Raw genomic sequence first — 26,288 nt, forward strand, 5'->3', positions numbered from 1 at the left:
TTTTCTACAAATAACACATTTGATCATTCAACACTTTTTTACATCGTATGGTCAAATATTTGTGCTATTGTTCTTGAGGCAAAATGTATTTTCTCTGGACAGTGATTGATGGCAAGCAATCCAGTCTGGCAATCTTAGGTATGGACAACACTGCAATTAAAAAAAAAAAAAAAAAAATCATTCTTGTGGAGCCAAATGACTGGCAGGATTGACAGAAGTTGATGGCAAGTGCTGCAGAGAGCAGCTTTATACAAAAGTACCATCTGTCAAGATTGAGAGCTCATCATGGGGTCATATTATATAAGAAACTGCCGGTATTTTCTGTCATTGCATCTCCGACCTCTGGTACTTAACAAGACAATTATCCTCCTAAAAACAATGTGTTTCTATTCACACACGGAGTCAAGCACTCAGACATTGTGAGAACATTGTCCACAAAAAGGCTCCTCACTGGATCTCTGTGGCTCAATTATGTCTAATGAGAAAAAACAAAGAGAAACAGCAGAAAAATCTCACATTTACAGTCTTTAGACAATGTGGTCGGAAATGCGTGACACACTGTCCATGTTGTGGACTTGTGTTGAGAGGGACTTTCTGCTGTCGGTGCTGGTTCTGGTCCGGATCTTCTGAGACTGAGCCTGGTCTTTTCCGCACCAATGGCAAGTGAAGGCTGCTTTGAACTCTTCACGGAATTTTCCTGCAGAGGTAAAACAATACTGTAAATAAATGATTTGTTTTATAGCAAAGTAATAAGGTAATAAAGATAATAAAAATAGAATTGGATAAAATATGAATAATGTATTTCCACAAGCACCAACAGATTTGTGAATTGTGAATTGTGTTCATTGGCAACGGCAATAAACCCTTTCTGATTCTGATTATTTTTAACTAACAATACACACCTTTTTAATGAGTTTTTGTCTTCCATAAATTTTAAATTAAGACTTTAAGTAAAACAAGGATTTTAACACAATTTTAACAACATATCTGATTTGCCAGCAACATGTCCGGGAGAAGAAGGGAAACAAACTCTTGTGAACGCTGTCGGAAATATCAACTGAATACATGAACTACAAGCACAGATATTCACTTTAGAAACTTAAAAATTCCACAATACAATTCCAGTGTTCCCGTGGTAAGAAGTCCACAGTTTCTACAAGAAAACTGCTGCTTTCTATTTAACCCGGAATGACTCTGTTGTTCCCAAAACTGTTTAAAGACCAGGCTGGATTTTGGAAAAAAGCTGGTGCAAAGCTTAAACGATACAAAGATAATGTAAAGTCAATACAGCTTATTAACAGATTTTTACCACTTTCAGAGACTGAAGTAAATGAACAAAGGGAAAGTGGGAGACATGACAAGGGCAAAAGGCAGCAGACTGAGAGAGAAGGTCATACCAGAGACGCTGATAGGAGACGGTGCTATCAGCGGTGTGAGGCATGGAAGAATTGAAACAACACATTGGTCTCCCACTGTTTCTGAGATAACATCACTCCTTAAACATTTTTGGCAACACATCGAGGAGTTAAACAGCTGATTGTGCATGTGGGAGCAGTGTACATACAACAGGAACAGACGGAAGTTTTGAAAATATGTTTCTTGAAGTTATTTGAGGTGCTTGATAAAAGGGAAATCAAGGTATTCATAAGTGGACCTCTTCCAAAGAGTGTGCACCTAGAGAATTGCACTATACTGAGAATTTCTATTGATTCTGGAAACGAGAGGACCTGTTTAAGAGAAATGGCCTACACCCGTGCAGAGGTGGAGTGAGGGTGTGGACAGAGAACCTGATCCACGCTCTGAGGCATCGGACTGGGCGCTGAGCAGATAGTTAGAGAAGAGAGGAATGAGAGAATTCCTGCTCCGACACCTAATATAGCAAGAGTAGAAGATGTCAACACTGATGAACTCTTCCCTGCACAAACCTGTTCCAACTCTCCTGCTGCACCAACAAAAGCCCCTCCACCTATCCCCCTCCCCCGCCGTTCACCTGGTATCTCCCATAACGAGGATGCTCTGGGTCTTAGCGTTGCAGGAACTTAAAGTAAAAAAAAATCAAACCAACCTGTGGCTCTGTGGGAGTACAGCCTCGACTAGTGCTATTTTTGTACTTACATCACAAAGATGGGAAAACAAAAGACAAGTTAGGGCTTCCCAATCTGAGAAATGTGTTTAATATTCCCTGTGAAAACACAATGTCCAGTACCATTGAAACTAGTCTGAAACTTGCTGTCCTAATTGTCAGATCCTTATGTAATAAATTGTTCTTAATTGATCAGTTTATTTCTTATAATCTTGATTTTATGTTTTTAACTGAAACATGGCTTGACAAAAACACAATGTAGTTCTAATAGAATCTGCTCCACCGAAGTTTGAGTCTGAAACACGAGAAAACAAAAGGAGGTTTTTGCAGAGATGAAATAGTTACCCACAGGTGGTCAGTTATGTGTAATGACTTTGCATTATTCTTTAATGACAAAGTTCAGGGCATTAAAAATGCTATAAATTCCATGCAAAAAATAACCTCCTTTGTGGTATGAAGCTCTAAAAGAAACACTTACTCTTTTACTTTCAACAATATTGAACTGGGCACTTAAAAATGATGCCATGATTGTGTTTGTATTTGTGTTTGGTTTATGTCTGCTTGTACATGTTTTTTTTTTTTTTATTCATTCTCTCTGGTTGTTCTGTTTTGTTCTGTTTATTTGTTTATAAAAAATGGAAATAAAATAAAACGTTTTTTATTTTTTTTAGAAAAAGTGCTTAGCTATCTGGCCTGTGCAATATATAACACATATCTTGCACAATGCAATGTCCCTGTCCCTGTGCAATGTCCTTGTGCAATGTCCCTGTCCCTGTGCAATGTCCCTGTGCAATGTCCCTGTGCAATGTCCCTGTGCAATGTCCCTGTCCCTGTGCAATGTCCCTGTCAAATAAATAAAGAACGAAAACGACGCATTTCAGATCAGACACTTTATGTATTAAAGAGTTACATTTTTGATCTCCTGCTGTGCGCACATGCAGGGATTCATTCATACTATTTTATGCACACATTTGCCTTAAACATGCCCACATTAGTGATTGGCTATGTAGGTAGGAGAGCGTCATTATTATCTTTATTATCATCCATTCTATATTATAAATAAAGTATTATACACTGTTTTATGTTGCACCTTGACGCTGAAGCGAGTTCCCAGTTTGTGAATTGTTCACCAACAAAGGCAATAAAACTGATTCTAATTCTTCTGAGTTCTAAAACAGAATTCCTCTGTGATTTCATCAATATGCGACATGTAATTGAAAACACAGAGATAATTTACACTCTGGGGAGTCAAACATACAGACATTTTAATCCAGCCTGCAAAACATTTCTAATTTATATTTATGAATTTCTGATTAAAACATAGCATTTTTATTGCCAGAACTACAAGTACCGCAATCCTTTGCAGCAGCTGCCCTTTCCCCTGTGCGGCTCAGCGCTGCCGTGCGGCTGGCTGAAGTACCTGCTCAGTGCGGAGTGCCAACTTGCACAAAACTTCAGAGATTTAACTTAAGCAGAAAGCTCTGAGCGGGAAAGAGACGTGTGGTTTTGGGAAACAAGTGGAAGGAAGGAGAAGGTTTTGTGGATGTTACAGTTGTGTAAAAACAAGAAAACACTTCTGCTATGAAAGCTCTGTGAGGAAAACATTCAAATCAGTGCAAACCTGGACAGAGCTACATGTAAAAACACAGATCAGAGTGAAATAACATGACAAAGTGAAGCTGCACGCAAACCACCCTGAGCATCGAAATTTTGCCCGGGCCCCGGTTTGAACGATCATTCAATGGAATAAAGGTGTTATATGGTATTATCATTTGTCAAATCATAACTATTGTGTAGATTTTTGGCTCTTGTTTTCAGTATGGTTGGTATGTGACAATTGCGGAATTACCTCTACCTATGTCATATTTGCTGACCATGTCCAACCAGGAAGTAACATTCTAAACTTTACAAAAATGGTCACAGGCTAAATGTTTAGTAAATTCTGAAATATAATTATGACTCATATAAAAGTTACATAAATCTTTTTCAACTGTATCTTTTCCTTTTATTTCTTCATTTAGTTTATGTTGGTATTCATTTGGAAAGGAAATGGGTAAGTAATTACTTTAATTGCATTTCCTCGTCTCTCTTGTTCCCCCGGACATGATTTTCTTTATATTGACATAAACATAAAAAAACTGTTTCCACTTTACTTGTAATTTATACACACCGTATTCATTTGCAGTCTGCATTGTAGTTGTTGGTGTGATTACTACACTGACCAAAAGAGGGCAATGATAGACGTTTGGTGACTTACCACTGAGGAAATTGTAGATGATGGGATTTGCTGCGCTGTTGGCATAAATGAGCCAGTGTGAGAAGGTGAACCAGGCGTACACCGTCTCCCTGTCGTTGGAATTCTTAAACGTCCCGAAAACCCTGCAAACAAATAAAACAACAGAATTAAATTGTTGTCCCTACTTCCTCAAGACAGGTAACATTTTAAGGATTGCAACGTCAATGTGTCCAGTTGACAACTTCTGGAAAACGTTGTTACATTACTTTCTGCTATCGCACACACATATAATATACAATTATAGAGTCAACAGACAGTTAAAGCACATTGCATTACTAGTAACGGTAGTAATAGCAAGAGTTACAGCATATTTTTTTAATAAAAGGTGGATCTGTTTTCCTTTCAATTTGAATAAATTTACTGACCAGGCATGATGTCACATTTACAGTTTATATTTTTGTTTACATCAGCTCTGTGTCATTGTTTGCAACATTCGCATAACTGCATTTACCTGCAGAATTAGAGAAAATCAGAGGCAGCTCAGGAGCACGTTCACAGAAAGCTAGTCAACAGTAAAGAAATAAAGGCAAAACAACAAAAGAACTATAAAATGTTCTCTTGAGTTTCCGAGGGGTGGAGGGGGTGAATGGTGTTCCAGTGATCCAGTTGCCTGACCTGCCAGCCCCGCCCACATTCTGTTCGAATGCGTAAGAGTCTGGAATCAGAGTCAGAGCCAATGAAATCGTCGGTAATCCAGTTACCGACAACGCGTCACACTGAGATACGGAAGTAGCGCTTTCCACCCCCATTCCAAAACATTCTAGATGGCGGACCCGGCTCGTGACCCGGCTCGTGACCCGGCTCGTGAACCGGCTCGGAACCCGGTGTTTACTTCTGCTCTCGCTTCGGTTTGAACAATCAGGAAAGTCCGCTCTACTCGCCGTGATGAACGTGCGTTAGATGCGGTTATACGAAGGGCGTCATCGCGATTCAGGAGACATTTTCTGCGTTCGGGGACGGATAACGCGGAACACGCCTTGTTGACATGGGCTACGTAATATCCAGTTAAGCGTGTCGCGTTTTTTGCGTCACTTCTGGGTTTATGTGATTGGTTCCATCTCTGCTCCAGCCCCAGACCCACACACAGTTTTGATAAGCAGTTTGCTAAAACGTGTTGTCAGGGCGACTGGAATGCACCATCATAAACCAACATTTTAAATACAAATAAATAAACACACAACCATATACTTTGCTCACAATCTCAAGCATAATATGCATCAATCATGACATACTGCAGATGATCCATTTTCGCTCTTTCATGGAGTGTGTATTGTTCTGACAATGACGGCTCACCTCTTCATGATGTTGAGCACGCTGATGGGCAGGTAGCAGAGCGCGAACACAAACAGCACCACCATGAGCATGCGCGCCGTCTTGCGCCTGGCCCGCACCTGCTTGACCTCGGCACACACAGCAGTGGTGCGGACCCTCACCGACTCTCCAGAGGCCGCGCCCGGAGAAGAGCAATGGAATGTTTTCAACTTCCTGTGCAACACGGACGTACTCCCCGGAATCTGAAAAGAAGTTTTTATTTTATTTAATTAATTGTTACAGTATGTTTATTCATGCAAAATCAGAAATTACTTTATTAACATCTGTAAATAAAAATAAGCTTAACAATGCCGCACCCATCCCTATTGATCCGATTATTCCACATAGAATAATGGTAAGAAAAAAAGTAAATCTTGGTCAATGTCGAGCACGTTGAATACAAAATAAATACATCTGTTTTTCCTACCATGTTCCTACTGTTCGTGTATCTGTCAGGCAATCACAGCCCGCTACAATTGCCTCTAAACATTTGCACAAAAATCATCAAATCATTAAAATGCACTTTCTCTCTCTCACTTTCTGTCGCATGCCCTTCACACTTCTTTGGCTCATTTCCTCCACATCAGCAGAAATACTGTATCAGCCATGCCAAGTTTCCCATCTCCTATATTACCCTCTAACTAATTTGTTTTTTAAATGTACGCTATTTTCATACATCTTAACTTTCTATCTACTTTTATCCTTTTATCTTTGGGGGAGCACTCTGCACTAGGAGCGGTGGTGGGCTGTGGTGGAGGCTTGCCGCAGCACTCCTCTGGGCCCTTGTGTCGGTGCCATGATAGAGCTGGGCTCCGGGTGATGGCAGGGTGTTTATACGTGTGTTGTCTGTGAATTGGTAGAAGGTGTGGTCGGGTGGTTGTGTGGGGAGGAGGTAAGCAGTGCCGGCGGGCCCCGTTGGCCCCGTTGGCCCCTGCCTTAGCTGTGTTGGGCGTGACTAGAGACCTGTGGCGGATGGGATTTCCTGTGGGTCAAATGCTGCAGGATCAGGCGGATTTTCGTGGCCCAGAGCGGGAGCGCCGCATCTGTGCAATGGCCAGTGCAGACCAAGCGGCCGCTGCAGAGAGGTGATACGGGACAGTGTGTCACCACTCACTGTCACAGCACCGAGCAGGTAGAGACGAGAGGAGGATGTATTATCACGAGACACTTTGACCATGTGAGTAGAAGAACGTGAAACTTTATTATTGTGGCTGAGCACAATGCGAGAGGCGCAACAGCAGCGCAGTCTTGGTGTTATACATTTCAGTGGGATTAGTTGAGTTCAATTTATTTATTTAAAGACATGTATGCAGATCTCCAGCAGAGCTGTCTAAATGTGGGCCATTCACAGACTGTCTCATTGCAGAATGCAATATTATTGGACCGGCTCATAGCCCTCAAATACTAGGCCTATTTGGAGCTGTGCGCATTGTGTATGTTAAAGTTGGTTTAAAGTAGTGGTTTTCCAACAGTGGGTGAGGGTCCACAAATGGCCCACAGAGCATTAGGCTCCTCAGATGAAATGAGGCAGTTGTGTTGATGTTTAAATCTGCACTTTGTATGTTTTCTAGTTGAGTCCTGCACCTGATTTTCATATAACATTGTTTTTGCTTTGCTTGGAAGGTTCCACAGTGTGATGTAACTCATCTATATTTCATTGATCTAGTTAAATGAGTTTGTATTGCCTCAAAAGTACTTGGTTACAATGTAATGAATAGGAGTAAATATTACTTCAAGTCCTGGGCTACTTTTTTCAGCCAGTCAGCCCCTGCTACACAGGTCAAGAACAAGATTGTTGTCTTTTTAATTGTAAGTGGATTCACTTAATTAAAAGTAATCTAACAGAAATTACTGCTGTAATTTGATTCTGGATAGATGTGACACCGGCGTGACCACAATGTGCACGTCTGATGTTGTCTGATGTGTCCAAGAGACCACTTGGGAAGTTTGTGTGTTTGTTATGAAACAGGAAGAATTAGAGGGAACATTGGTTGTAACTACGGTGTGTTGAATATTGCTGCACCACCCTCACACTGTGACGCCTGGTATTCTGCGGTCTTCCATCGAGGTACTATCCTGGCTCATCCCCCCTTTTCTTCCAAGATCTGAAGCAGTCAGGCATCGGAATGGCTTCATTACTGATGTCTCTGTTAGTTTATCTTTTTAATAACTTTGCTCATTTGTCTTTGTCTGTTGACATCTCTATTGGTTGTGCCACAGCCAATAGAGAAACCAACAAACCGTTGTAGTTTGTGCTACTCACCTTTTGGCACCAGAGTTTGTGACAGATCTGGATATAAGCAAGAACCATCAGACAGAGCGGTGCAAAGTACGTCACAATGAAGAAACAGGTATGATAGACTTTAGGGTAGATATCCGCTGTGGAAAAAAATACTTGAATCAATAATTGCACAATTACAGTGCAAAAGCCTGCTCTAATATAATTCTAAAAGACTTCACTTAGGATTAATCTTGTTTAAACTTGTGCTGATAAATCCCTGTTTAACGAGTGTCTCAAAGTGAGTTTCCCGTTTGGTCTCTTCTGCAAGATAAGCTGTTGCGTGATTCAGCCTGCTTATTCAACCTCGCCTTTACTATCAAACACCGTCGCTCAGAAGTAAGAGTAGAAAGGCTTTTTGAAATGGCTTTATTCTGCCAGAGTAAAGGGATCCTCTACTTATTTATTATTAACACAATCAAAACATTTTAACATTACGACTATGAATGGAGCATATGCTTTTATTTTAGACAATACAGCTCATGTTAGTCCTGGTTTAGGACTTTTTTTATGCATGTCTATGGTTGCAACTAGTCACTTGTTTACTTTATCCCATGGTTTCTAAATGGGTCGATCATATTTAGGCTCATTACAGTCCAAAATGGTACTGTACTTCAATTTTATGTTTTTGTCAGCAAGTCTTGAAATAATGGATTCTGTTGAACACAAACAAAAGATACCAAAGGTTGTTTTCTACAAAAGGACGTACCTCGCCAGTGCTCGTCACACACAGTGAACAGGCTGGTCTTGTTGGTGAGCTCGGGCACCAGGCTGCTGCACTCCATCACTATGGCTTGAGGAATCATAATGATGCATGACACCATCCAGATGATCGCAATGTTCTTGCGAGCTCTCTGTGCGGTGCTCTTGAACATCAGCGGGTGACAGATGACGTACCAGCGGTCGTGGGCAATACTGCTCAGGGTGAGGACTGACACAGACACTGAGATGGTCTGCAACACACAAATGGGGACCCATTCAAACAAAGACCGGTGCTTGGTGGCAAAGCGGTTGGTGCTCCTGCCTATAGCAATTGAGTTTGTGGGTTTGAGTCCAAGTTGAGTCATTACAAGCTCTGCATGTCAATCCAGGGTTGTGCACATTATCTCTACTTGTAACACCTGGCAATGATGAACTTTAAGGTCATACAACATATTTTAGCATGATATTAGCTTTACCATTCTATAAAACACATAAAATGCACAGCCAGAGATTGAAAGGTTGAACTAGAAGACATCCTGGATGTTTTGGTAATGTGTTCCTGAGCTTAAGCACTTGGCACTTTGAGGTTCCATTCGAATGTAAAGTGTGTTATAAATAAAATGTATTATTATTATTATTATTAACCCCTTCCAGTGCTACACAGACAAGGTATAGATTTCTAAAAGGGGCATATTATGCCACTGAGGCTCAAATGCTCAGAAATGTCAAGTTTTCACCTTATCCCTAGGCCCGTCCCTATTCCCTGTACTTAGTTGTGATTATTTTATAAAATCAGCCTCAAAGTGATAGATGTAGATACATGTACATGTGTCACATATCAACAACATTCATATTAAAAAATAAAAACACATAAGTGAAAATCTGCTAGTATGAAGAGGCTTATCAGGTCGGCAATTTTGAGCAGGAAGTCAAAAGCATATTATGTCTCTTTTCAGGTAAAAGCAACTAGCTTATGTCAGCCAGAGTGGTAAATTTGCAAACATAGAATAGACTATGCAAACTGTACTGTTCGGTCTCCTCCCTGTAGAGACGCTAATTATAGTGTTAGCATTAGTATTAGCGTTAGTGTTAGCATTAGCAATTTACTTTTGCAAATACTGAAAAAAGTACAGAATGTACAAATGTCAAAAGCAATAGCCCCCCTAAGACGGTGAAAGCAATCGTAAAGAGGTATAACTTGTTGAAATCTGTGTTGAAACGCTTCAAAAAACCTGATATGGAAAAATAATGGGAATACAAGAACATTTGGTGTCTGCTTTATGACGCAGACACTAAATAAGGCTCTCGGCCAAATAGATGTGGGCCCTTATAAACAGTGTAATTTCATGTGTGAGTGATAGTAGTCATGTTATGGCTTATTGCTGTATGTGTGCACCTGTCCATGCATTTACTGTGTCATTTCCCCATGTCCAATGACTTTCAGTGTGAAGCTGCAGCAACAGATGTAAGATGAGATGGAGCCATATGTTAAGTTGAATTGCTGCTGCATATCACGCTGTGTTTCCTGTCTGTTTTATCTTTCATTCCTCTTTTCACTCGCAGAAGAAATATATGCTTTGGAATTTAATCAAAGGACTTGAGGCCGAACCATGTCCCCCATTTCAAATCCAAGAAAAACCTGTACTAACTTGCTAATAAACACTCAGAAATGTTTGTGTGGAAAAATATCCTGGCAATAATAAGGATGCAATAATAAGCACTTTATATAGTAGGCCTGTGGTTTCCAAATTCCAAAAAACAACAGTCTATGGATGAAGTGTTGACGGCATCATCAAGCATTTCATCTCCTCAGTGTCATGCCTGTATTCCCCCCTCCTGTGTGTGTGTGTGTGAGTGTGTGTGCGTGTTCGTGTACATGTGTGTGTGCGTGTGCGTGTGCGTGTGTGTGTGTGTGTGTGCGTGTGCGTGTGCGTGTGTGTGTGTGCGTGTGCGCGTGTGTGTGTGTGTGTGTGTATGTGTGTGTGTGCGTGTGTGTGTGTGCGTGTGTGCGTGTGCGTGTGTGCGTGTGCGTGTGTGCGTGTGTGTGTGTGCGTGTGTGCGTGTGTGTGTGTGTGCGTGTGTGCGTGTGTGTGTGCGTGTGTGTGTGTGTGCGTGTGTGTGTGTGCGTGTGTGTGTGTGCGTGTGTGCGTGTGTGTGTGTGCGTGTGTGTGTGTGTGCGTGTGTGTGTGTGTGTGCGTGTGTGTGTGTGCGTGTGTGCGTGTGTGTGTGTGTGTGCGTGTGTGTGTGTGTGCGTGTGTGTGTGTAGGCATGCGTGTGTAGGCGTGTGTGTGTAGGCATGTGTGTGTAGGCGTGCATGTGTGTGCATGTACATGTGTGTGTGTGTGTGCGTGTTCGTGTACATGTGTGTGTGTGTGTGTGTGTGTGTAGGCGTGCCTGTGTGTGCGTCCGGGAGGGGCTGAAGCTGATGAGGTGGACCTGTAATCACTTGCATCATTGCCCTGACTTCTTTAGGCCAGCTCTCCATCCATTCGGTGGCAGATTATCAGTCTACCAGACAGTGAAAATTGAGTTTTTATAGAGCTTTAAAGGAATAATAGAGGATTTTTCGCCATTTTGAGAACTCAAGCGACTCTTAGTCCCTTTTTTTAAAATGCGCATGCGAACACTCACCCCCCACCCTCCTGTTGTTTCAAAGAGCCCGCCAACCATAAAACTTCGTACAGACGCATGCAACAGCCCCGTTGCGTTGTTTATTAGCGCTACGATCACATCTCATCTCTCGTCTCCGCAGATTTCCGTCTCTTCTGAGCCTGAACACAGTTTTTCTCTGTCGTAGTTTTTGTACTATACACTGAAGGAACTCGTTAAACACACACCGGCATATCAACCGCGCATCCGCAGCCAGGGAAATGTGCTGCTATGCTGGGAACGAGCAGAAGCACGCAGGGAATGATTGACTTGTGGGAGAACTACTCGGCTGTCCACATCACGAGGAAATGAGACGCCAAAAGTCCTCTATTATTCCTTTAAATAAATTTTATTCTGATTGTTCCAGAACCTGTCCAGCACTCTTGGTCTCGCCTAGAATAACAGAATTCTTTCCAGACTTGTGACCTCCATTGTGAAATACATATATTTTCCGACTCTTTGTCATTCAAAAGAAAATTGACCTCTTTATCCTATTTATTTTGTATAATATACAAAATATATATTTAGTAGATTGGCAGTCCAAATCATTCATTCATTTATATAATTTAGATAGTATATAATATAATTTCCCCTGAAAGGGGCCATTAATAAATATTTCAGTCTAAGTTTATAATGGTTTTTGCTTTTCTTGGTTACAATAACTCCTTATTTGTAAGGTAATCCACAGGGCTGTGTACGTTTCCCCCTGCTCTTCTCCCTGTGCACAAACTGCTGCACCTCCAGCCACGACTATGTAAAACTGATCAAGTTTGCGGACGAAACCATCCTCATCGGGCTCATCTCGGATGGGGATGAGTCTCTACAGGAGGGAAGTGGACCGGCTGGTTTCCTGGTGCAGCGGTAACAACCTGGAGACAGTGGGGATGATCGTGGACTTCAGGAAAGTTACAGCCCCCAGCCCCCCTCACTATCACAGACTCCCCCATCACCACCGTGGACTCCTTCCGCTTTCTCGGCACCACCATCACACAGACCTCAAGCCCAGCCTCAGCTCCCTCATCTAGAAGGCCCAGCAGAGGATGTACTTCCTGCAGCAGCACCAAGCTGCCAGCGGAGATGATGGTGCAGTTCTACACGGCCATCATTGAGTCCATCCTCACCTCCTTCATCATCGTGTGGTACACTGGAGCCACAGCCAGGGACAAACAGAGACTACAGCGCATTGTGCGCTCTGCTGAGAAGGTGATTAGCTGCAGACTTCCATCTCTGCAGAACCTGTACGTCTCCAGGGCTCTGGGACGTACAGGTCGGATCATAGCCGACCCGTCTCACCTTGGACACGGACTATATAAGCCACTCCCCTCAGGCAGGAGGCCACTCCCCTCAGGCAGGAGGCTACGGACTAGAATAACATGAATACACCTTCTATCTTACACTATCTTACCTGAAGATAGGGCACGATTTTGCAGAGTGTCTTGCCAAAGAACCATGTCTCAGTGATGTCCACCACAAGGCTAGCAGGTAGACAGATGATGGTCACCAGGATGTCGGCGAATGACAGGTTCACAATGAAATAGTTGGTCACTGTACGCATGTGACGGTTCTTCCACACGGCAAAACAAACTGAAAAGGACAGAACACACTAATCAACAATCAATGAGCAAGACAAGACAGCGTGTCTTGGTGGTTACCTTTTCTCTATTCTTAAACACTTTATGTTCTTTTTCACTCTATATTACTATAACAATATATAACTATATTGTATGTTTTTATATCTGTAAGTGATACAAATAATTCAGCACTGACTTTATTTATTTGACATGGACAAGTATGTACATTAAACATGTAACACACTACAACAGTAATAGCTAATTTGCGATGTCTGGCACTAAAGATGGGCTTTTGAAAAACAAGCTCATGTTTGAAACCACCCCTGTCCAGTTTCAGTAACTGATCCATTAAAGCTGCATTACTCAACTTTCTCTTTAAATTTGTAAAAATCAAAAATTTCTCCATGAAGTGTATTGTAAAAGCAGTACTTCATGACAAAATTAGACAGCTATCCACAATGTGCATCTAATTGTAAAACATTATGTAAGTGTGCAATGAGTCTTGATATGAGCTGATTCCATACCTAGGTGGTCCACTCCACCCACTTGTAGGGGAATGGAGATGGACATTCCACGGCCAGATAACAGAAAATCTCTCTTGTGTGATAACAGATCTTCTCCCCACAGTCTTACAGGAGGACGCCCCGATGAAAACTATGTTTTATGTGATTATGCCATGAATGTTTGTCCGAATCAACTCCGTACACCGCATGATTCACCTTGTGTTACGTATTTTTCCACTGTTTAAGGTTTTATAAGGACGCTCCAAGCTAGAAACTCTCTCTTGCTCTTGCTCTTGCTTCCTCTTCTCTTCTCACCCCCTTTGTCTTTTCTCTTGGAAGCAGTCTCCACGGACGAGCCTTTCACTTTTTCCTTTGTCTCAACAAAAATCCGTCCGTCACATGGTCGACAAGGCCATGCCAGCCCTGGACTCTGAAACCACCTGAAACCACCTGGAACCACCTGGAACTAAGCTTAAGCGCTAAACCGGACAGAGACTTTCTTTGCTACTTCGTTTCTTTTCTTTTTGAAGTAATCTACGCCGTTTACGTGGCTCAGCGCTACGCTCTCATCTGAGTAAAGGCCGCGTGAGGAGCTAACACGCCGCTAAAGCGTTCTACCGCTAAGGAACTCTCGGATATCGCCTCCGTTGCCACCGGCGCCAAGGACCTCACAGCCGCCGCTGCCTTCCTCGCTCCACGGCCAGCACACCGCTCCACGGCCAGCACACCGCTCCACGGCCAGCACACCGCTCCACGGCCGCCGCCCGCTTCACGAACCTTCGCCGCCACATCGCTACACGCGACGCCTCGCTATGGACCTCGTCCGCGGACAAGGACCAGCCGGACCGAGTCTCTACAAACCGTAAGCCGAGTTCAGAGTGCGGTTTCTTTTGTGGCGTGATTTGGGTAGAGCTCAGCTGTTCCTCCTCCCTTTTAGCTTCTCACTTCCCCCCTTTTTGATATAGATTAGCATAGACACGTTTGATTATCAAAGGTCAAAACCCTGGTTTAACATTATCTGCATGAAATTTGCTGTCAAATCTGATACAACATCACCTGTGATTTACCTGTGCACATTTCTGCTCCGGTGTTTTTGATTGCCCTTTGGATAAATAAACTACACGAAAGAGTTATTGACTATTGTTTGTTTGAATAGACTATGTGTAAGTCCTTGAATCGTGAAACACCCTTCAGGCCTTTTTAACGAGCGCGATTAAGGACCGTATCTTAGCTCTTTGGGTTTTACCCTGGTGCCCCGTCTTGTCTCGTTTCTGCTAAGAAATCTCCCTTAATCATAAACTGAATACATGTAGTTTGAGACCCTACACACTTCTGTGTCTAAAAGTCATTCTTATGAGATGTACTAAAAGGGTTTTTGAATTAGTTAGACAGATTGACTTCCTCTCGTCACAGTTTGAAAATGATGTACCCCAGCTTTCATGTAAATTAAAATAAGTACCGTATTCTGCATTTCGTATATGATTGATTGTTAATTTAATTCATTTTCATTTTATTTATTTATACAGAGAAAACCCATTGAGAAAATACATCTTTTTCATGGGTACCCTGTTAAAACACAACACAGAAACAACAAACAAGGAACACAGGATATCCAAATAAAACACAAAGAAAACATCCAACAAAATTAGCCAAGACACAAAAACACAATTATACAAACAATACAAGCATATATACCGGCACTGTGGGTAGTCCTTGACCAATGCTTTAAAATCATTAAAAGGCATAAAATGATTGAATTAAAAAAGGTCTCTGTGTTTTGTTCCACAGGAAGAGAGCAAAGTTGCTGAAGGCCTTTTTTCCTGTCTCTGTGTTAACACAATGGGTGTTCAGCGCCTCCAGGATCTGGACCTGTTTAGTCTTGGTTTAGTTCAAGCAGACTGAGAAAAAAGTCCACAGACATAAGCTTCATTCTGCGTTGCGCAAAACAAATAAAGATTAAATAATTAATTCACGCTTGAAGGCTGTATGGGTTTATTTTTTTCAATTTTGGGAACAATTATTATTATTATTTTGATGTTTTTTATTTTGAAAAATTGAAAATCCATTGAACTATCATATAGTAATGTTCTTTCTCACGGTTTCACGTCAAGCATGTCTGCCGCAGTGAACTGCTCACTTCATTCTTTGCCTGAATATGAGGCCATGTGTAGCATGTGTGTCACTTAAGGTAGTGTTTACAAGTGGATAAATACAGGTAACAATGTGTTGTTATTGGGCTAGATCAGAAGTGCTAGATGCGGCTCTCGGAACAGAGTAAGTAGGAGACAATAATTACGTGTGCATGTACCATATATTGAATTGACATATAAACATAATATACAAGAATGGCCATTCATTATTTACAAGATAGGGATAGAAGAAGATATGTACATCGTAAAGTTCAATCTCAAAAAATCATCCACGTAGGACAGTTCACAAAGTGTCCTCAGCGTGTGTCACGATGAATTGTAAAGTGCAGTGTGGTTTCAAATTGTTCATTAAACAGCAGTACAATGTTCTTTGGAAAGTTCTAAAAGGGTGGCTACAGGAGCCTCCTACCGGCCCGACCAGAGCAGGTGGAGTCCTTGTGGAGTCCGGGCTTGTGAAGCTTTAGGCTTGCCGCCTGAAAGATCAGTCTGGATCAGTTTGACTCTTTCCTAGCTCGCCATCCAATCTGGCCTGTGCAAAAACAGGACCAAATAAATAATCATGTGCACATCATAAATAAATAAACTAGTTTCAATCATCAATATCGGTGTTAAATATTGTAAATTATCAAAGTGAACCATTTACAATATAATAAATAACATTAGATTAGTAAAATAGCTCATCAAGTTCAGTCATGTACTTAAACAGTGTATTGAATAAATATCAATCAAAAGTAAAGTGCATAAGGTGCTTCAAATGGAACAACAATCATTAAGTTGGACCTTAAAGTGCTTCCAGATACATTTACAAACAATCAATAAATTATCAATAAATAGTGTTCATATTTAAGTAACAATGAGAGTAATTTCACTTCGTTTGACGATATAATATTTGAAGAAATGGGCAATAAAGATGATGCTAACTAGCCCATTCAAACCAATGGGCGCGGCTAAGCTAAGCAGCACACTCACCAGTTTCGACGTTAATATATGATCTAAATAAGATGATCTGGGTCCGGTAGTCGACTCCTAAGATGCGGGACAGTAAATGCATTAAGTGAATTAAACCAACATAATGAAATTCGGAAGATCCGTGACCATTTATCCTACCTGTAGCGCAAACCGAATTCCAAGACCCTACAAATACCAAAAGAAGTGTTGCTGAATTGGTGTGACCCAGAGCACGAGGCACAATGGAAAAATATTGAGTGTAATGCTATGCTGGAGGTCCCTGTACAGGCTTTATGGCAGACAACAAATGGAGAAGTGAAGGGGAAACAGACTTATTTGGCTATATTTTCAAACACAATATAGTGGTGCCACTCAGTATTTTTAGATTTTATTGGTCAATCAATGCTTGTGATTGCCCTGACCACACGCCTCTGCTGAACATGGATGCAAGTAAAGTCTCTGTAGACAGAAAGTGCTTTGTAGAAATTGGTAACTGTGTGTCGGACCAAATGGGTGGTGGGGTTCCCCAAGGTCAGTCTTGGGACCCCTTCTATTCAACCTCTACAAGCTGCTGTTCGGTCAGTTAAAGGGCCTATAACACTTTTCAGAGCTTTTAACCTTCTTACAGTGCTATTGGTATCTTGTATATGTGCCCAAAGTGTTTTTTAATTGATTCCTGCAGTCTTTAGCTAGAGAACAGTCTCTATCCTTCTCCTCAGAAGAGCAGACGAACAGGGGCTGCACCTGGTGGCGAGGTACGCTTCCCTGTTTTTAGCCCATCCTCCAGGAAGCACTCTTTACCCCCAGCCCCAGCGCTCGAGAGGAACGGCGGCTATTTAGGCACAGTTAGCTTCAATCGCTACTGACATGTGCCACTGTTTCATCCGCTGTGTACCAGAGCACACCTCTGCTTCTCGTTACACCACAACATCTCCACTTTAGGCTATGTCACGGGGTGGGCGGAGAATGCACGCTCACGCTTAGACCACGTCAGGTGTGGGGCGGGGGAGGAGGGTCGCTCTTCACGAGGGTGGGGGTGAATCTCAAACTAAGCAGTCTGCATTTCCAGGTAGGGGAGCGGGGTCCAAGATATGGGTGATGTTAATATATATATTGTTGTTGCACAACATTGTGTCAGCAGTCACCTCCAGTCTATTTCTCTAAAACCAACAAATCAAGTTCTAATTGTAATATTATTCAGACTTGAACTTTGACACACACTAAATCAAACACACAAACAGCAGCTTTTTACCACCTAACAAAACATTGCCAGAATCAAAGAAAGAGTGTCTAAACCAGACCTAGAGAGCGTTATTGACTTGTCTCCAGTAGATTAGCCATAGTGCTATAATACATGTCACTGTATGACATCCCTAAAGGTAGACATTACTCTACATTGAAGTTTTTCATCCGTCTTGTAGTAGGTATGTAGCAGGTAGGTACTAGCAGGTTAGCAGGTTTTGTTCGTAAAGTCATACAGATCTGCAGTGTGTTTTTGTATTTACACAAATCAAAAAGGATAACTGACCATAACAAGCAACAATAACTGTATAATTAATCCTAAGTGACACACTGGTGCTGCCTCGATGAGTAAAATCCTGTGGTAACACCCAATGGAATAAAACAGGTGTGCACCATTATTTTGCATAAGCTTTGGGGACCCACAAGCAGGTGACAGGATAAATGCATGATATGGGTTGTTAAGTTCCCTGATTGGCGTGGTGTGGCTGAAATTCATGAGCAACTTGTAATGTAGAAAAATAATTTGAGAGAACAGCAATTAGAGCTCAGAGTTGCTATTTACTAATGACTCACCAGTAGAGTTTCCAGTACATCCCGGTCCTCCTAACTAAACCTGGCTCGAGAACAATATTAGTCCCTGAGTGATGCACAAATAGCTTTATAATAGGTTTATTGGCATTGTCAATGAACAAAATTTACAAACATAGCAACTTGCTTTGGTGATTCGGTGCAACATAAAACAATGAACAATAATGAAACACCATATATAAAATAAAAAAAGTGCATGCTTTGCAAGAAAAACAATTCAAATCTACTATAAGATAAAAATAGGCTTACTATGTACACAAAATAGGATGGGCCCCACCTCTTCATAGTAACATTTAACGGGCAGCAGATTTGCATTAACTGTTTTATTGTTGAAAAATGGCTACATGACATTTTTGAATCCTACATGTATTGACCAGAGTTTATAGGATTACTCAAACATGCATGAATCAATCAAAACACAACTTTGAGTAGGCTTAATGCGAGGGAATACAGTTACAACATGCAAATAAATCATAAAGGCCCGTTTTGCATAAAGTCCCCATTAAAAGCGCTCACAAGTTGTATGTCTCCTTTTGTGGGATTGTGGGATCTTTAGCTTGATACTCTTCTTGAAATTGACTTTGTACTTTTTGTTCCCAAGGGGCCAATTCATTTCACATTTGATAAACTATCTTTGAGCCTGTAAGTGGCCGGGTTGGTCTAGACAGGCTTATAAATGCTTCTAGACGGATAGTCGATATCCAATATTTGTGTAATAGTGCATGAAGAAAATCATAAATCATTGCTGTATGATGAAAAATGATTTTGCTGGATTGTAGAAATAGCCCTGACCTTGACCTTCTTTGCTACATGCTGCAACATTTAAAAGGGCTTTTTGATTTCAGCTCAAGGTTAAAATAATTTTGTGTTTTTATTTAATGTTTTATTTTTGGTATTGCATTACGTGTGTGACAAATTTAACATGGCTGCAATAAAATTTTAGATAATGTGGGAAAAATTTTCCCACATTATCTAAAATTAATTGCACAATTCATGCAACTCTTATTTAATAAGAGTTGCATGAATTGTGCAATTAATATCCAATTTGCTTTAGTTGAGGCTTGGTACATTGCAATTTATATGTTCACTCAATAAGCACTGATGGACTTTCAATAGGAATATAGAGTTTGAATTTGAGCAAGAAAAGTAAAAGTAAATTGAGACCAGCTGTAAACGTTAGATTAAGGATTGTGTAAGGAATAAAAGAAGCAGAAGTGCTTATACAGTGCAATGTACAATACATGGGTTGACAATGAATCAAATCTTTATAGGTTGTCAATTTAGTTTAATTATCCATAGAAAATTCTTATTGTGTGTTCCGTGTGTGGTTCCGTGCGCTCTGCGCACCGCAGATTCACATATTTTTTATCAAAGGAATAATAGAGGGTTTTTCGCCAATCTCAAGCGACTGTTAGTCCATTTTTTTAAATCCACATGCGAACATACATTCACCCCCCACCCTCCTGTTCTTTCCAAGAGGCCGCCAACCACAAAACCTCTTGCAGAAGCACGCAACAGCCCCGCTGCTACACGTGCGTTTGTTTATTAGCGCGACGGCTTGCATCGCATCCCTCGTCTCCGCAGATTTCCTTCTCTACTGAGCCAGCTCGAACACAGTCTTTCTCTCTCTGTCGTGTTTTGTACGTATACACTGAAGGAACTCGCGTTTTTTTGTGTGGAACGTGAATTATATGTAAATATAAAAAAATTGTCAGTTATTGGCTCCTTAATTATGTTATGGTAATTGTTTATGCTCCTGGCCCAAACAATTAAGGGGCCGGTGTGTAGGAGCCATTTGGACTGCCCTTCATATGTGCACCTCCAGCCCCTATGGGGCACTGTTGGGTATATGTTGGGTGTGGAAACCCCAGGTATAAAGGTCAGCACTAGATCATCCATCCATCCATTTTCTACCGCTTGTTCCCTTTCGGGGTCGCGGGTGACTGGAGCCTATCCCAATGACTTCGGGCCTTAGGCGGGGTACACCCTGGACAGTGGCCAACTTGTGGCCAACTTTTTGCCAACTCATCGCTTTTTTTCATTGCATTACAGTCTGTTCCACTTCATGCGTAGTATATTTTGTTTTGTGCTTGAATGTTACGCGCTTTTTGTTTTTGATCAAACCACAACCCTAACCCCTAACCCAACCCTAACCCAACCCTAACCCTAACCCAACCCTAACCCTAACCTTAACCCCTTACCATAACCACTAACCTTAACTCCTATCCTTAACCTTAACCTTAACCTTAACCTTAACCCATATCGTTAACTTAAACCCTAACCCTAACCTTAACCCCTAACCCCTAACCCTTAACCCCTAACCCCAAACCCTACGTTTTAGTAGTAGACAAGCGGAAAAAATGTAACAAACTAGAGTGTGCAATCTATAAGTTAAAAAATGTAAACACGAAAAAATTCAGGGTCGGACCGGGAGTCAAACCCAAAATCTACAGTATGGCACACCGTGGTTCAAACCACTGGGCCAATTATTCTAGAAATTGATCAGGCCGCCACGCGGGCCGGCATATTGGATTTTGTTACTGCCAAATTCGTTACTTTCGGGACAGAATTCGTCACTTCTGTGAGTTATCAGTGTATGATCTAGTGCTGACCCAGGTATAAAGAGGGCAGGACATTGGCACCAGGTGTTGGAAGGTGCAGAGGCATATGGTTTTTGACCATGTCTAATGTAGTTCCATGTGTTATTGCGGCAAAGGTGAGCAAAACCAATTCATTTTAACTATGTCACTGGGCTATTTTGTATGCTTTGGAAGACTTCTGTAAACCTTCAACCAGTAGTGGCTGCCTCTATAAGTTTCAAAATGCGGCCTTCGGTGAAAAAAGATTGGACAGCCCTGGGTTAAATCATATCAAGTCCAAAATGAAAGTCCCATTTTGTCCATCGTCTGTCAAATGTATGTATTTTCAAGTTGGTCCTGCCCCAATATGATGGCTTCCTTCCAACTTGGAGGGATTGGAGCTTGTCTAAGGGCCCAATTAAAAGTTGATAAAAGCAGAGGAGTGAGTGTGGCTTTTAGAGCTTAAAGGTGCCATAACATGCTTTTTTCATGTTTCGTAGTTTCACAAGCGGGAGGCGGGAGGGGGAGGGGAGTGGAGAGGAGAGGGGGGAGGGTGAGGGGGGATGATGTGCCTGCCCTTATGACGCGGTCTTGCCCCACCGCCCGTCAGTTTGGAGATTCGCGGAAAGGAGATAGTCTGTAATATAGCTAAACACTGCGCGAATCAATCAAAAAAACACTGGGTACATATATGAAGCACAAATAGCAATGTAAGAAGGTTAAAAGCTCTGAAAAGTCGATTTTGCATGTTATGGGACCTTTAATGCCACTCTGAGGTGAACCCGTCACTACCCAAAGATTTATTGTTTTTTAGTGTTTAGTTTTTGGTTATCAGTTATTTCAGCAGCTTTTTTGTTGAAGAATTCAAACAATGTTTGTATTTGGCCTTGTTCAAAATTACTGTGGCTGTGGAATAATTTGAAAGAGGATCTTAATGTAAGCACTGCATCATAGTTCACCATATCAAAGCACATTATAAAATGCTGTTCTTGCAAGGACAGGGATGAAGAGGGTTTTTAAATAAATTTACCAGAAATTGTGTTGTAAAAATTGTGTAGTATATTGTGTAGTGCACAATATACTAAAAAAAAGTGGTAATTGCTACTTGTGATGACTAAATGATCAACACTGTAATCATTACCATGTAAACACTTTGTTGAAAGGGACGGATGTACCTATTGTACAACTACAAATGTACATGCATGTTTTTATCAATGTTTTTTGTGTTCAAAATATACTAAACAATATACCTTGCACAAACAACCTTCAGACAGGCAGCTTTGAGCCTGAGACCAAATCAAATAGCAATTTGAGCAAACAAATCGGCTGATGAATAAGATGGTCACCTGTATTGTACGGTCTATGATTACGATCAAAGCAAATACAGACACGAAGGCACAAAGTGAATACATGTTAATTAATGCATTCGCAATCAAGTCTATCCACAAGGACATTTGACACTGTCATATTGAATAGGGTAACTCTAAAAATCCTTAATATTGAACATTAGTCTGTAACTCACATAAGTGAAGTGAAACTGCCCCCAAATAATCCTATTGTCTCAAACTCACAATCAGCTTCAGGCGCTTGTTCATTAAGTCTATTCTTATATAGGATAGAAGAGTGCGGTATGCTAAAAATAAAGTGTTCTAAGACTTAAATCACGGTTGTATAACTCATTTATTTTGTATCTTTATGTTTGCCATTTGCTGCTTCTTCACTGTGCTTGGTTAAATATGTCTGTCACTCACTCATAGGTTGACCAATAGGAAGAGTGAAACTGGAAAATGTCTGTATTTGAGCATACATCCCATTACTCAGGCTCAAGTAACTTTACCTGCAGGTAGAATTGGTCGCCATCTGTTTATTATCTATCCTCTGTAAGTCCAGAACAACACTCAGTCAGGCATCTTTAACTGTAAGTATTGATTTCTCAATGGTGCAAAATTTGATTAAAAAGACATGTCTAACCCTAACCCAAACCGAGACAAATCAAAACCACAAATCAAAACCACCATCAAACATAGAAATAATACATTTTAACCTCTTTATTGTTTAAATTTTCTAAGTATAAATGCATTGAACAATGCAGTAAATTAAAATTAAAACCACAATCATGCATACCTGGATAATTTTCCTACAAAAGTGAATTGTGTTAAATGAAGATTAAACATGTTAACAGTTCAACAACCACAATCAACAGATAGAACCCAGTATTGAGACCATTCCGGTTCCATCTGGTTCCATCATGTATGTTTTATGGATAAATCTATATGTTGGTACGGTAAAGAAATCCTCCAGCTCAAGATCTGGGGATGGGTCCCTGGGTGCTGCACTGTGGCTTTACCTCCTGACAGGTTGCCCTAGCGACACTGGTTTTAGAATTGGTCAAATGCAGAGGACAAATTTCTCTCCGAAGACAGTAAAAGCTAACTATGGATTACATTATTCCGTTCAATGCTGACATAAAGACACCATGCAGGACTACATGTGTATTTAGCTGTTTACTGGCAACAGACTGGGTAGTCTCACATATGAATGGCACTTAACATTTGGTCAGGACTCCTCTGGGCTAATGCGTGGCCTGTGGTTGGCTCACAGCAGCAGGTTGTCCACCTACTTCAAAGTGCGGAGGTCTCTTTGATCTGTTCTATTGTGCTCATAATTAAGTCAATGCAATGAATTACTAAAGACAAGACAAACAAAGCAACCTGCTGCTTCTCTGCACGGCTGTCGGCCGGTGAGCACACAGAGGAGTACTCCAATTTAACAAGAGTAATGTTTCACAACTGGTCCAATTTATTTTACACACGTAATCATTTCAAAGTATACAAGAGTTTCAAAGTATAAAGTACCTCCTAAATAGTTGGCTCGAGCCATTCCATGGAATGGAATGCGACAAGTCTTTGTTCTGGCCAGGTTTCTTGTTATTATTATTGGCTAGAGCCTTCCATGGAACATGGAATGCAACGAGACATTGTTCTTGCCATGGTTTCTTATTATAGTTTTTCATGGTCAAATTTTGCAACAACTCGGGCATTTTTGACCCCCAGAACATTGATGAATGTCACACATGGGGACATGGACACGATCGGCTCGGCCCGAACTCAGATAAAATGGAGGTTGCGAGAACGCCCGTCGCAACAGTGCCGACTAGTTCAAAAAAGAAAAAACATGAAACGCTTAATCTTTGGCTTAGGCACATGGCACGTGGAACAGTGATAGAGCTACCTTTGACCTCTGACCTTTGAGGAGTAAAACGCACCTGGCAGCATCGCTCTATGATAAACAGGAAGTCAGCCATGTCGAATCAAAGTGGCAACGCCACACTTGACTTTTTTTTTTCAAAATCGTACTTGTCCTTTTCAAAATCGTACTTGTCCTAGGTTTTTTGTCCGATCGAGCTCAAAACAACACCTTTTGCATCTAAAGACATTGAAATTTAATAAATATCCAAAAGAATGTTGATATTCTTATACGGCCTCAAAAAAGACTTAATTTCCTGTTTTTTCAAGAACAAGTCACGCCTAATGGAATTGATCTACGGAGCTCGGAAGCTTGGAAATAAATACCAGACAAAATGTACTCTATAGCGCCCCCTACCCATTGTGTGAAAAACTCAACATTGTCTGATTTGTTTGAAACTCATGGATTATATTCTCCTCAAGACGTCATGAAAAAAGTGCATTACAGATATTGTGTATTTTCACAATTGGCCAGCAGAGGCGCAATGAATGCCTTCACTTCCTCTTCCTCTTTTATTTTGATGGAACATTTCCTCTCGTGCCGTGGTCTTAGCATTAGCGTTAGCATCAGCATTAGCGGCGGGTCTCTGTTGCTAGGTGACGGAGGCACAGGAAGGAGGGGAATAAAGTCTTTAGACCGCTACCGCCGCTTTAATTCTTATCGTTATTTTTACAAAAATGTATTGTTAGAACAGACAAGCAAAAGCCATTTTACTGTTGACATCTTGGGAAGATTCTTACAAGTAACAACAGTGTGTGGTCCAAATGCCATAACTTCATTATAGTTTACTCGCTGCCTGACCTCTATTCTGCTGATAACAACTCTCCCAAAGAAATGCAGTCTGATTCTGAATAGGAAGAATTGCTCATCTCACCACCGGAGTCAATTAAAACAACATCCTGTCAGTTCTGGGCCAATATGACACTGATAGTTTTTGCCCAAACAAGTCTAATTTGGAAGAAACAAAAACAGAAAAGTTTATTTGCAGTAATGTCTGCACAGTGATTAATGAGGCGGTGTCCACTCTGGGGTGATTAATTAAATTCTCTGGAGGGTTGAATTGCCAATTGAGTATTGGTGTGATGCTGTGCGTCCACGTACTAGAGCAGGGGTGGGCAATCATTTTTTCTCTGAGGACCATATTCCAATCGAGTTATGTAGTGGAGGGCCAGAGTTAATTGGTGTTACAAATTCTTATCATTATAAGCACTTTTTTGTCAAATATAGGCTATTGAATGGATTATTTCATTTATTTCATGTAATCTCTATTAAGGACACAAGTGCAGACACCTGTTACATAGCTAAGACAAGAATAGAAAGAATAGAAACGAAAATTTTGAGGGGGGTCGAATTAAAACAGGCCAAGGGCCACATCTGGCCCCTGGGGCCACAAATGCCCAGGTCTGTACTAGAGCATAGTCTCTTCACTTTTTTTCAGCCCAAAACACCGTGGAACCTGTTGAGTGGATGCAACGCATGAGGAAAATCTATTAGGCCATAACCAACATTATACACGCATCGATAAGCATGTATAATTCATAGGCTAATCAAAGGACGGCCACAGGGAATTCGAAGTATTCATTTCTTATTTTTATAATACAGAACAAGACAGATTCATAATCAAAAATGAAAAAGGAAATTATGCAAATCCGTACTTTTCTGATCTAATCAAACGCTTCATTCCGCTCCGCGCTTATGGTGTTTTGTGTTCGAGGAGGGACAGTTCTGACACTACTTCAGATATCATAATTCATTACTTCAGATACACAGGTGCTTACGTAGTGAAAAGACGTGTGTCATAACAGACTATTAAGAAGCAAATGGGAATGAATGAATGGTCCATACTCAATATGTGAAATACCTCTTTGCGCACAGCCCGCAGTGGCCAAGTGTGTTTTACGCATCACTTTTCAGTAGACTAAAGTTGGCGGACTTACCGAGAGAGTTTCCAATGAGTGACACGAAGAAGACAATGATGTACGCCACAATGAGCACCCATTCATATTGTTTGGGGTGGAGGTACTCTTTCCAAATATATCTGAGAAGTTCGTCGTCGTCGTCTTGGTTTGAGCGCTGGTGCAAGTCCGCGCTGCTGTTGGCCACTTGTCCGTAAGACAAGCAATCGGAGCACCCAGTATCCAT

At 41.2% G+C, this 26,288-nt stretch overlaps 1 protein-coding gene across 1 annotated transcript; it reads right to left on the reverse strand.

The window, feature by feature from the left end:
- Window positions 1–293: 293 nt before the first annotated feature.
- Window positions 294–26,288, reverse strand: hcrtr2 (hypocretin (orexin) receptor 2). Its single transcript, XM_072436953.1, has 7 exons — window positions 26,084–26,288; window positions 12,725–12,903; window positions 8,678–8,921; window positions 7,954–8,069; window positions 5,673–5,893; window positions 4,341–4,462; window positions 294–697 (listed from the first exon to the last, which is right to left on the reverse strand). Exons 1-7 carry the CDS (start codon window positions 26,286–26,288, stop codon window positions 528–530), a joined length of 1,257 nt encoding a protein of 418 aa, XP_072293054.1. The 3' UTR covers window positions 294–527.

The sequence above is a fragment of the Eucyclogobius newberryi genome, unplaced genomic scaffold (genome assembly GCF_026437365.1).
Source record: "Eucyclogobius newberryi isolate DKJ021-1_F unplaced genomic scaffold, fEucNew1.0.hap1 SCAF_8, whole genome shotgun sequence".
Classification (NCBI taxonomy): domain Eukaryota; kingdom Metazoa; phylum Chordata; class Actinopteri; order Gobiiformes; family Gobiidae; genus Eucyclogobius; species Eucyclogobius newberryi.

Coding starts and splice junctions, on each gene's coding strand:
- hcrtr2 (XM_072436953.1), bottom strand. CDS start 26,288: ATGGATACTGGGTGCTCCGATTGCTTGTCTTACGGACAAGTGGCCAAC. Junction 5,894..7,953: donor ACAAACTCTGGTGCCAAAAG/GTGAGTAGCACA, acceptor ACTTCTTTTCAG/ATTCCGGGGAGTACGTCCGT. Junction 698..4,340: donor CATCTACAATTTCCTCAGTG/GTAAGTCACCAA, acceptor TTACCTCTGCAG/GAAAATTCCGTGAAGAGTTC.